General features: G+C 40.4%; 1 protein-coding gene across 22 annotated transcripts in view; it reads right to left on the reverse strand.

Annotated features, from left to right (window-relative positions):
• The window catches only part of ptprk (protein tyrosine phosphatase receptor type K), a 122,868-nt gene that overhangs the window by 43,117 nt on the left and 66,685 nt on the right, over window positions 1-13,066 (reverse strand). For all 22 annotated transcript variants that reach the window (XM_079646665.1, XM_079646670.1, XM_079646666.1 and 19 more), the window contains 2 exons: window positions 4,509-4,621; window positions 3,802-3,982 (listed from right to left, as the gene is read on the reverse strand). In XM_079646665.1, coding sequence (XP_079502791.1) covers window positions 3,802-3,982; window positions 4,509-4,621 — 294 coding nt within the window. The remainder of the gene's footprint in view (window positions 1-3,801; window positions 3,983-4,508; window positions 4,622-13,066) is intronic.

Consider the following 13,066-nt stretch of genomic DNA (forward strand, 5'->3'; position numbering starts at 1 on the left):
TGTGTGTGTGTAACCTGCCATGACCAAAAGGTTTTCATCAGAAAGTGTAGGATTTTGGATTAAAAGCTACTTCATCAACTCACACACACATACTATACACACACATGCACACACGCATGCACACACACATGCACACACACATGCACACACACAATCACTCACTTTTCTCTTCAAGTTGATTATTTTTCACCCTTCTGACATGAGCAATGAATCATAAAAGAAGACAAATTGAGAGGAATTGGAGAAAGAAGAAGACAAATAAAGGGTAGTAGAAGAAGAGATGAAACGAGAGAAAGAGATGGAATCATCCCTCTTATATCAATTGCTCTGCAGTGATTTCTGCTGTGTATCTTATTACCGTTGTTGGTTTTTAATTAAACACTGTTTCATGGTGTTTGTGCACAGTGTGTGTGAGTGTGCATGTCTTCATCATTTTGAAATCAAACTGAATATTCAGTAAACTACAGGTGGCGGGATCAGACAAACCTAACCAAACAGAAAAAGCAAAGGAATCATTACCATTTAAATAACATGTCTACCCCGTGTGTGTGTGTGTGTGTGTGTGTGTGTGTCTGTATCTCAACAAACACATATCCACATCTCCACATGTGTGTGAGTGTGCTGATACATCAGGTTTTAGATACCTTGATCACACTGCAAACAATGAGAACTACAGGAAGGGGTTCGTCAGAAATTGTCAGGGAGTAGAAGAATTTTTGCCAGTTTATATAGTGTTGGATTTAGCAAAGGGATTTTGAGTGTTTCAATTTATGCAAATGAGTTGTGGGACACAGGATAGGGATTTACCTCACTTAAAATAAGGCTGATTTTTTATTTTTCAGAGGAATACTTTGACATTTTTGGAAATGTGCTTACTTCCTTTTCTGCAGGTTATATGTGATATGAGGCTACAACCCGTTAGCTTAGCTGAGCTTAAAGGGGAAACAGCTTGCCTCGCTGTAAGGCAGTGGCGAACCGTCAGGGCCTTCAAGGTATTCAGAGAATACCCTGGAACACTCAGATAAAACAAACAACAAAAATAGATTTAATTATATAAATAAAATGTAATAAAATGAATAAATGAGAATCCTATGTGTGTTGTTGATCTGTAATATTACAGTGTTACGTTGATTTGTTTGTCCTTCTCGGCTGCGGGGGGGGGGGGGGGTGTGTCAACAGAAGGTTGTGATAGACACGGTTTGCCACTGCTGTAAGGTGTGTTAGTACTTCTAAGGTCCACTATTTAACATACCAGTATTATGTCTAGTTTTTGTTATTTGTGAAAAAAGCCGAAGTTTAAAAACCTCAACTTTTTTTTCACAGGATATTATGGGTTTGACTATTTCCTGTTTGGGGTTGTCACTGTGAGGTTGGCAATTAGCGGGAACACCAGTGGCCATTCTTGGTATTGTAACCTCGAGCGGCATTATGTTACTAACACTGGTCCAAAAAGAAAGGGTAACATCTTTAAATCTGGTAAGGAAGTTATGTTTTTGGTTTGTTTGTTTGTTTGTTTGTTTGTTTGTTAGCAGGATAAACAAGACACTAACGGGGCTGATACACACATTCTCTCTTTTAAGAATTATCTTGTTCTGGAACCTGTGGACATTTCTTTTCAGTTTCAAATAATAAACACCTGTTTTTTCGAGTAAAGTCATTGCAACAGTCTCCGCCTAAAAGCAGAATGTTTGCATTTCCTGTATTAATAGTTTGAAAACATTAAACTACATTGTTCATTGGGACAATCGCTGCAGTGCTAGTGTCTGAAATTCATTAGAGTAGAAATCAAAGACCATGAAAGATTGAAGATCTTTCTCTTTGCTTTGTCAGTATGCACATTATTCAGATACACAGGATGATATGATGTAAGTCTCTAAATTCATAAACAGATCTCCCTGCTTTTGGTCTGATATCAACACATTGTGTGGATTACAAAGAGTTATCGCCTTTCACTCAAATGTGTTCCTGCGTGAGTGAGGAGAGGAAGATTCATTTCCTTTTCCTGTCAAACAGGAAACTGTTCAATACATGAGTCGCCTGAACAAGTCTATGACTTCCTCTCTGTCAATAAAAACACACACACACACACACACACACACACACACACACACACACACACACACACACACACACACACACACACACACACACACACACACATACATACATACATACATACATACATACATACATACATACATACATACATACACACACACACACACACACACACACACACACACACACACACACACACACACACACACACACACACACACACACACACACACACAGTCCACACACACACACACACACACAGTCCACACACACACACACACACAAACACACACACACACACACACACACACACACACACACACACACACACACACACACACACACACACACACACACACACACACACACACACACACACACACACACACACACACACACACACACACACACACACACACACACACACACACACACACAGTCCACACACACACACACACACACAGTCCACACACACACACACACAAACACACACACACACACACACACACACACACACACACACACACACACACACACACACACACACACACACACACACACACACACACACACACACACACACACACACACACACACACACACACACACACACACACATACAGTCCACACACACACACACACACACACACACACACACACACACACACACACACACACACACACACACACACACACACACACACACACACACACACACACACACACACACACACACACACACACACACACACACACACACACACACACAGGTTGGCAGACATCAGTCAGGCCCTGTGGTTATGAGTTTTCGTCTCTCTTTCATTTCCATTCTCCAGTTTCATCATTCCTCCCCGCTGCCGCCTCTATTCTCCTCCTTTTCTTTCCAGGCCTTATTGTTTCTCATCATCTCTCCATCACTCCTTGATTCTCTTTCTCATTCAAACTCGCTGCTTTTCTTTCTGTCTCTTTCTCTCGCATATCAACCCTCTCTCCCTCGCTGCGTCTCTCCCCCTCAGGCTAGCTGTGTTTATATTTCACTCGTTTATTTCTACAAATGTCAGACAGTGTTTCTGCCCTCCGACTATTGATCCACAGAGAGGGAAAGAGACGGGGGAGCGGGGGGGGAGGCAATGAGAAAAAGAGGGGGGGGAGGGCAGCCAAAAGGAACGAAGTAGAACGAGAGGTAGATGGGAGATATGAGAGAATGAAGGAGTGGCAGTGAGAAGAGAGAGAAGGAAAGAAAAAGCAGGATGAAAGTGAGAAAAGGTGGAGAGAGCCTCCAGTATTGTAATCAGTCTTTCTCTCAGATCAGTGAGCAACCACGGACTGACTCAGGCTCTCCCACTCTCTCCAATTCTCTCCCTCACTACACCTCTCCTCCCCTCTCCCTGCCTGCTCATAGAATAAATATCACTCCACAAACTAAAATATAGATATGTGGACCAAGAAAAAAAAAACAGTAGACAGACGGATCGATAGATAATCAGACAGGGAGACAAAGCTGTGTTGCACAAGCAGGCTCCAGTTACTTACCTTTTATTCTTGCAGAAGACAATTTCTCATATTTTAGGTGGACATACATGTTTATAATACAACTTCATGGCATTCACTGTACCCAAAGGTATAAGGGAAATGTGTATGTGTAAGGATTATAATGGAAAACTTGCAAAAATAATAGCTGTTGTTTTCTTTATATATATCACAAATTGGTTATGTTTATTAAACAAAAACAGCTTTTCCTACCTGCACATTTGGTCCGGGTGATGAGTGGGGGTCCAGATTTGCCCGTCCCACCCTCTCCTGGTCTGGTTAGTAACACTCGGACCTCGTACTCTGTGTCGGGGTCAAGATGCCATAACTTGTAGTTTGGCGAGTTGACGGCGTGAGTCTCAATCCAGTTGCCTGATGTCATGCGGTACTCAACCTGAAAGGAGAGAAATCACACATTAGAGTTATTTGAGTGTTTGGTATAAATCAGATTTTATGCTCAATATGAATGTCAGAATATGTATGTGTATAATCAAAAATAATATTAGCTTAAAGGAATAGTGTTGTATTAAGAAAAGGTTCTTGGCAGTTTTCACCTTGTTAAAGTAGTTTTCACTATAAAACACCTGAAATGAACTCTAATCATATTTTAGTGACATTATCTATGACCATTTGTGTGTACACATGATCACAAGTTATGTTATTAAAATGTTGTATTGTATAATAATTCTCATGTTTTGTATTATTGTTTACACATTTAAAATAAATCAAATCAAATCAAAAAATCAAATGTAATACATTAGTCAAAAATAAACAGTTATAATGCTGCTTAAAGAAGTAATGAGAGGTAATATAATAATGAATACCCTTGTTAGTTTAAACGTGTTGATACAGAAGTCAGTCTATCTGTTTGCTTTTGGGGAAAGGTTAGAAAGGTTTTTTAATTTCTTACTGAACCTTACCTCTTTGAGTATAATAGGTCCATCTCCAAATATGGAGTTGGCATTCAGCTGAATCAGCAGATATGTGGGGCCGACGCCCAGCAGCTGGGGCGGGGCGATGGGGTGCGGAGGCTCTGAGGAGGACAGACAAAGAAGAATATCATAAAAAGAGTATTCAAAATGCCTCACAAGAAAAGAAAGGACACATACTTTAACAAGGTCACACGCGAGTGTAGAGACAACATGGTGTAGCCGCTGAGACACGAAGCCTAGTTGGTGTAACAGCTGAAGGGATTTTCGTTTAGACTTTATATTAACTACACTAATGGAGCAAATTGTAAGGGGCATCCAAACAAGTGGAAACTGCACTGACCTGCAATATTATGACAACCAAGCGGTGTGTAAGTAATGGTGAGCTAATTGATTAATTAATTCAGCTGTTGTGCTGTTTTGCTTTTGTGGGTCTTGTATACATGAATATGTGTCCCCGGTGTTCCAGGGAACTCACCAATTGTCAGAAAACACAACCCTCTCTATTTTCCTCCATACCCAAATCTCTTAAAAAGGGTCTGCAACGGATCTGATACACACTGATCCAGATTTGAACACTTCTATGACGTCACAGAAGTGGCGCTACGGCTATTGGGCCAACTCCACCAATCAGGAGGAGACAGCCACGGACATTGCCGTTGGAAAGCGCTGGAGACGCTGTAGTACATATGCCAGGTCTGTAGATGGTGCTGTTCTCACAGAATCAGCCCATGCAAAGACAGTGTTACATTGAGCGAAATGAGGAATGGCTAAAATGCATGATTTGTTTGGTATTTTGAAAAATAAAAAGTATAAATATGCCTTATATAGGTATGGTCCTACACTCAGTGGTGTAGTCTACGTGATACGCTGATATACGCCGTATACCCACTAGAAAATGCCAGTGATTTCCGTATGCCCTCTTAAAAATGAGCGATGATACGTAACAACATCATTTTGTGACTTCGCTTTCACGCTTTCGCCCCCTTCTGTGTTAATACTTTTGGACGTCTGGGGCTTCCGTCGCCTTTGGCCTGTTGCTAAGCAACAGCAACACACTTTGTTCGGCTCTGACAAACCCCACGTTTCTCTAACGTTATCAGAATTTGATCCTTCCATCATTCAAGTTCGCGGAGCGCTAAACAGGAAGCAAACATGAAACGAAAACAGACGACAATATTTTAATGTTTTCCGAAGTTTTCCCCTATTACCAGTACAGAAGAAGAGCCAGGTCAGGCGGCTGTCCTAAAGGTGACAGAGAACGAGTCCGGCGCTACCGCAAATTTACCCAGTAAGTGAAATTAGCATGGTTATGATTAACGTAACAGTAGCTAACTAGCTAACTTGCTAGCTAATTTGATCAACGTTAGTGTGGTGGATCAATGGAAGAGAAAGGGAGCGAGATAGTGTGTGTGTGTGTGTGTGTGTGTGTGTGTGTGTGTGTGTGTGTGTGTGTGTGTGTGTGTGTGTGTGTGTGTGTGTGTGTGTGTGTGTGTGTGTGTGTGTGTGTGTGTGTGTGTGTGTGTGTGTGTGTGTGTGCAGTCATAAACAGAACACAATGTTTATATTATCTCCTTGTTTCGGACACAGATGAGAGCTCCTGGCCAGCCTTGTGGACTGAAAGTTAGGCTATGGAATGTAAGAACAGGCATCCTTGGTTGGGGTGGAGGGACAGAAAGTTAGGGAAATGTCAGCACACACGCAAAGGAAAGCTGATCTAAACAACAGAAATTCAAAAAGTCAATGACTATGCAAATGAGAGTTAATTCATGGTCATGTTAAAAGTGCATTTAAAACATTTGCACCATTACATTACTATATGTTAGTTATCAGTAGTTGTCAAATAATTAGCTATTGAAAAAGTGGAACATTTTTCTCCTTTTATCTGCTTTTCATGCATTTGTTAGCCATAATGTAAATATTGTAAGCAGTTTATTAAATACTTTTGAGTAAATCTTGGCTCTTTTCTGCAGTTGTTATTGGTAAAAACTTGTATTATGCTAATTAGTCATGGTTTTGTTTATTTCCTTTGCAGCGCTACAAAATCAGTAGGTGTCCTCACAGAACAACGAGTGTCTATGTCTGAGGAGTGGGTGCACTTTAAGATCCAGTCCTCAGATTCAAGCAGATCAACATCTTTGGCCTCTTTGAGAAACAAGATTAGACGACATGAGACGTCCAGAGCACACAAAATAGCCCAGGAGCTCACGGAGAAGGGCGGACAGGATTTAGTTGGAAATTTGGTGAGAGCTGTGTCAGAGACTGTGTTTGCAGTAGCCCATATTGAGATTTTGATAAAAATGTCGATTAATTGTTCAACCCTAGAAGATAAGTGGGCTTTTTCCATCATTGTTCATTCTTTTATTTTTTTATTGTTAATTTCACTGGCAGTTAAAAGTCACATAAAAATGCTTATAATACATTGACATGTTGATAACACATAACCAGTCTCAAGACTAGTCTATGCATTAGTAAGTGTGATGGTGTTCATGAGGTGTTGCTTCGAGACAGATGTCGCTCCGCGATGCGTCGCTCTAGGATGGATGAATACAATTATTACAGTATACCCACTACAAAAAAGTAGACTACACCACTGCCTACACTATATTATTCAAATATAGCATGATAGGTCCACTTTAAATGTTCCTGTTCCTACTTTCTAACTTACAATAACTGAATAGAGGGCTTTTGTAGACACGCAAAGACCCACACTTTATACATAACAAAACTAGCAATATTTGTCACTTGCAATATTTCTGAAGTATATAATATGTTACACTGTCGGAGGACTCTGGGACTTTAGATTCTGATTGCGAAGTACGCTGTGTGCACATCGCCGTGCATATGACAACCTTTGAATCTTTGAATTGAAATGTTGTTTAATGCATTGACTCTCCTGTTGTCGGAGTTATAATGAAGTTAATATTAATGCAAACACGCCCTCCGCAGATGCTCCACATCAAAAGCCTTCCCCCTTCAAAACGACAGAGTGGAAGGCTTTTATTTGGAAGCAGCTTCAGAAGGTTTTTCCGTAGTGGTCCAGACTTTCATTCCCTTTCACACATGGAATATGCAAATGTGCCGGCGTTGCCTTCATAAAGTGATATTCTTTTTTGTTCTTCATGTGTCTGTAATGTAAATGTCCCTTTAGCTTAATTCAGACATGGCGGGAAACGATGGAAAGAGTTTCAATGCTAGCGTGATATTTCGCTTCTGGTGCCAGAGGTGAAAGAGCTGCTTTGAGTTTTAAAGTAATGACATGACGGGGGAAGAAGAGTGTTCTCTTACAGGCTGCATGAGTGATAGATTTTGCTATCGGAGTGAAACTTCCAATGCATTTTATCATCGGTTTCATCATTTCATATTATTAGTGAGCGTTTTCTGCTGCCTACTTTGTAAAGTCCATCAGTGCACGAGCAGGGAATGATAACAAGTTAACCTCCTCTGCCCCTGGTCGTGCTCAGAAATGTAATTGAGTGATCGGTTATGAGAAGGATCTCCTCTCAAAATATAAATTGGCTTTAACCCTCTTCATGGAAGTGGTTCAAATGCATTTCAGTACCTGCTGCTGCTGCTGCTGCTGCCTTTAAGGTAATCCAAAGTGCAACCTCATCAGATTTATGTTGTGAATTCTAAGTACAAGACATGAGGCCTACATATTACATTTGCATTAGATTAAAGCAATGCTGTGTTCGTCTAACGTCGGCTTTGGTTAGAAATGACTTGCTAACTGCAATTAAAATGCATTTAGATTGAAGATCAGGGGTTTTGATCACAGTTCCCAATTGGTGTATGAATCCCAACGTCAAGTCAATTCTACAAAAAGTTTTCCAACTCTTTCTGTAATTGGGCTGCTTCTCTTCATCTCCCCGTTTTTTAAATTGGAATGGTTTACCAAGGGAAACACCATCAGCTACTCAAAATGACCCCCCATTGGGAGGTAGGCTAACCAAGCTAGGACCTGAGGCTATTCCATTACACGTTTAATAATGTTTTTCTTAAATAAATAAATACATGGACTACGACTGGGATTTGGTGTAGAACCCTGTTTTGCAAAATGGCAATAAATGATCCTGTATTTCATAAAAGGAGCCATTAAAATATTTTTTTATGTGTAACACAAACTATAAACACAACAGCATGAGCAATGATGTGTTTATAAGTATATCATTTGGTTGCATTATCTGCAGTTTTCATTCAACGCGTGTCTTGCAATTTAGCCATGAACTACGTCCTATGATGCTCCCAGTTTATAAATACTGTGTGTGTGTGTGTGTGTGTGTGTGTGTGTGTGTGTGTGTGTGTGTGTGTGTGTGTGTGTGTGTGTGTGTGTGTGTGTGTGTGTGTGTGTGTGTGTGTGTGTGTGTGTGTGTGTGTGTGTGTGTGTGTGTGTGTGTGTGTGTGTGTGTACTATCACGTAAATGTGATGGATGTTTGATGGTTCAGGGCCAGTCAGTCAGATCAGAGCTAACTGCCACGCATCTGTGATTGACACGCCGAAAGCACAACACACACAACCTTAAAACACGCAGCATCAAAGATGTATCTACTCGACACAAACACACACACACACACACACACACACACACACACACACACACACACACACACACACAGAGATCAGAACATGAATTAATCACAAACACTCTTGTCACACACACACACACATACAGTAAATCATACGGATTTTATCTCTCGCAGCCACATTCTCAAACACCACAAGGCAATGTTGCTATCAGTATGAAGATAGGAGAGAATTTTCTTTTTTTGTATTTGCAAACCAGCTTCAATCATATCACATCAAAGGAAGAATTATCTATATTATGTGTGTGTGCATGTGTGTTAGTGTGCATGTTGTTCCTTTAAAATCTTTATTTTGCGTTGCTGTCTCCTCTTTTCTCTTTGTGTGTTGCATTTGTGTGTGTGTGTGTGTGTGTGTGCGTGTGTGTGTGTGTGTGTGTGTGTATGTGTGTGTGTGTGTGTGTGTGTGTGTGTGTGTGTGTGTGTGTGTGTGTGTGTGTGTGTGTGTGTGTGTGTGTGTTGAGTATGGCTGTCAGAGAGGTGCAGGCTGGGAAGTGTCTTTTTAGCAACAGATGAAACACTGTAGTTTGACAGCACATGCAAACACACACACACACGCACGCACGCACGCACACACACACACACACACACACACACACACACACACACACACACACACACACACACACACACACACTCGTAAAGTTGAATCCAGATAATGAATGTTGAAGTGACTTCAGAAAACCAACAACGTCAACAACATGTCAGCTCGCGACGCCATCAAATAAACAAAGTAAACAACTTGATGATTAACAAAAGATACAAATAAATGAAAAAATAAAGCAAAAACCCACAAAGGTAAATGTGTTCAAGCTTACAAAACAGTATTATTGTGTGTTTACTTGAATCCATGTTTGTGTGTTACTTTAAATCTATTGAATATCTAAAAGATAAATAATACACATTAAATGAAACTGTATTGGGTGTAAGTGGGTCATTTTGTGACTCCGGAGAAAACAAGAGCTGGAACGGGTTCAAACGTTTCCTTTTCTTTCTTTTTTTTGTTCCATCACTTGTCATTTGTACAGTTGACCTAAAAAAATCTAACAAATCATCAATGCTGTTGTTTTGAGATGGGTTTGTTGTCAGCATCTTTTTTATTATTAATCACATGTTTGAACCCTCTCATCATTCCTCACTTTTATGGGTCAAATGTAAATGATAATGACAAAACTAATCAGCATGGGGAAGACTTCAAGTGTGTGTGTGTGTGTGTGTGTGTGTGTGTGTGTGTGTGTGTGTGTGTGTGTGTGTGTGTGTGTGTGTGTGTGTGTGTGTGTGTGTGTGTGTGTGTGTGTGTGTCGTTTTCTGACCTAACCCGTCTGCTTGATTCATTTGTTTTCACCGTCACTCACTTTCTTCACTCATATTATAATTGAAAAAACCTCCAGAGGCTTTGGAAGAGGGTTTGGTAGATTGTCTGATTCAAGATTTATGATGTAGCAAACAAACAACAAGTCAGAACAACATAAAGAAAGAAAGAAAGAAAGAAAGGAATGTTGTTGGTGACATGCGGCCCGCTCTTCTTTGTTGTCCATCGTCAGCAAACTTGTCAATAAAGTTTACTTTTCATAAACTGCTGCAGACATCACCACGGCTTACTGCAAGACAACTGACCTCAAGAGGTGTGTGTGTGTGTGTGTGTGTGTCTTTGTGTGTGTGTGTGTGTGTGTGTGTGTGTGTGTGTGTGTGTGTGTGTGTGTGTGTGTGTGTGTTTCAGACACAGTATCAATAGCCGGCAGTGGTTGTAGGTTTTCTATAGTTCCATAATGCCTGAAGCTTCACCTGTCACTATAACTTAGAGTGAGCGTGGGTGTGTGTGTGTGTGTGTGTGTGTGTGTGTGTGTGTGTGTGTGTGTGTGTGTGTATGTGCGTGCGTGTGTGTGTTTGCCTGTGTGATGGGTAATAAAGGAGAAAGGGACATTTTCAAAGTGGACCTTCAGAGGTTTAAGACAGTTGTATGGATTCCAGTCAGTTGTGCAACCTCAGATTAGGTTACATGTGTGTGTGTTTGTGTGTGACAGTAATATTGTACGAGCTTTTTAGGCCATGGATTGTGTGTAATGCAAGCTGGCATGATGTGTGTGTGTGTGTGTGTGTGTGTGTGTGTGTGTGTGTGTGTGTGTGTGTGTGTGTGTGTGTGTGTGTGTGTGTGTGTGTGTGTGTGTGTGTGTGTGTGTGTGTGTGTGTGTGTGTGTGTGTGTGTGTGTGTGTGTGTGTGTGTGTGTGTTTGTGAGTGTGATACGAGCTGGCGTGATGTCACTGCAAGAACCAGAGGGCAAGGCTTTATTAGAGTTCGACTCTGACCAAACATCTAGTGACACACACATAAACACACAAACACACAGACACACACACAGACACACAGTCAGTATCTCACACACCAACAAATAATTATGAACTGGCCATTGACAGTTTAACTTGTCCATCCCTCTTGTTTTGAGGGCTGTGTAACAAACTTACACTAATGACTAAATACTGCAGATGTTCTAAAGATGCTTGCATGTCTCATGCTATTTGTAAATGTGTGACTTGATCAGAAACTGCTTTGTTCAGGCAGAGATGGTGTATAGCTTTTTGTGTTTGGATACTATTTAAAATTTGAGAGGTTTAGCATCTTTTTTTCATTTAACAATAAGGAATTTGTAGAAAACATTGATTAGTTGATGCTTAAATAACAGGGAACTGAAGAAAGTCACTGTATTGTTGGGCTACTGAAACACGGGTATATCAGGGCTAGTTTTGAGATTTTCATTTAATTTATGAACGATTTACATGCCAAAGTTAAATGAGAGAGTTGGCTGTGTTTTGTGTTTGTTAATTAAATAGTAGAGCTTTCTATGGAGTGAATATCTCTGTATAACTTGGATAAAAAAAGCAATTTGAAGATCTAACCTTATACTTGGGCATTTTTCTGCCAATGTGTAAACTAAGCCAGTGATTAAATAATTGGAAAGGAACTTGACAAAGTTAAATTAAAACTGAACTTTTTATTTTCTGCTCAAGGAGGAGCCAAAATCATCAATCATCAAGTATAATAACATACATTATATCTGGCAATCCCATGTCACTCCTTTTCATGCTCCCATGATGCACCTCTGCCTCTATGAAATGTGCTTCTTTTCTCTGATCTTGACAGCTCCAGCACACACAGAGGAAGCCGATAATGGCACATCTCTGTCATCTACATGTTATAAATATCAATAGGCCTGTGCGTACCTGCAATCTCCCTCCACCCAGCAGACCACTTTAAGGCTTTGAAAGTGAAACCTGGGTTACTGTCCTGCTGCCAAAAACATTTTTAAGGCATATTTTTGACACTTTCTTATGAGTTAAAACTCACATTTTCCGGTTCAGCAGATTCCTCCATAAATCCCCCCTCATTTTTCTTTCTCCCTTTAATTTCCAGGATAAATAAATATTCAAAGCATAAATATCAATAATGCAGATTAACTCTGTCCATATTCACGGTCGTCAGTGTCCTGCAGGGAATCTCAAATCTCCAACAGGCATACTATTCAAGAAATGTTATGAACATATTCCCTGTTCCTTTGATTTCTCTCTGGCTCTCATCTCCCATCTGATATTTCTAATAAATAAACATGAGGCTCCTCTCCTCTCCACATTCATACATGCAGCGCTTATTCTTTTATTGGTATATCTTTCTAACAACCAGACTCTGGATCAATATTCACAATCGGCAATATCCCTCAGAGCTCCAGAAGCATCTTTCCACATATTGAGCAAGTGGCAGACTTTGGCTACGACACACACGCCGCTCATTGCGCCACACTGAACCTGAGTCTATTTTCATATATGTAGATTAGTCCTATTCATGTTAAGACACATGCCTCCTGCTGAGCGGATCCTTCATCCCTCTTCCTTCTCAAACTCAAAAAAAGATGTTCATGATAAATAAACATTAGCCACTTATGTATTCTTACCACTTCAGCAAGGTTTTTGAGGTT

The sequence above is a fragment of the Notothenia rossii genome, assembly GCF_949606895.1.
Source record: "Notothenia rossii genome assembly, chromosome: 8".
NCBI classification, from domain to species: Eukaryota; Metazoa; Chordata; class Actinopteri; order Perciformes; family Nototheniidae; genus Notothenia; species Notothenia rossii.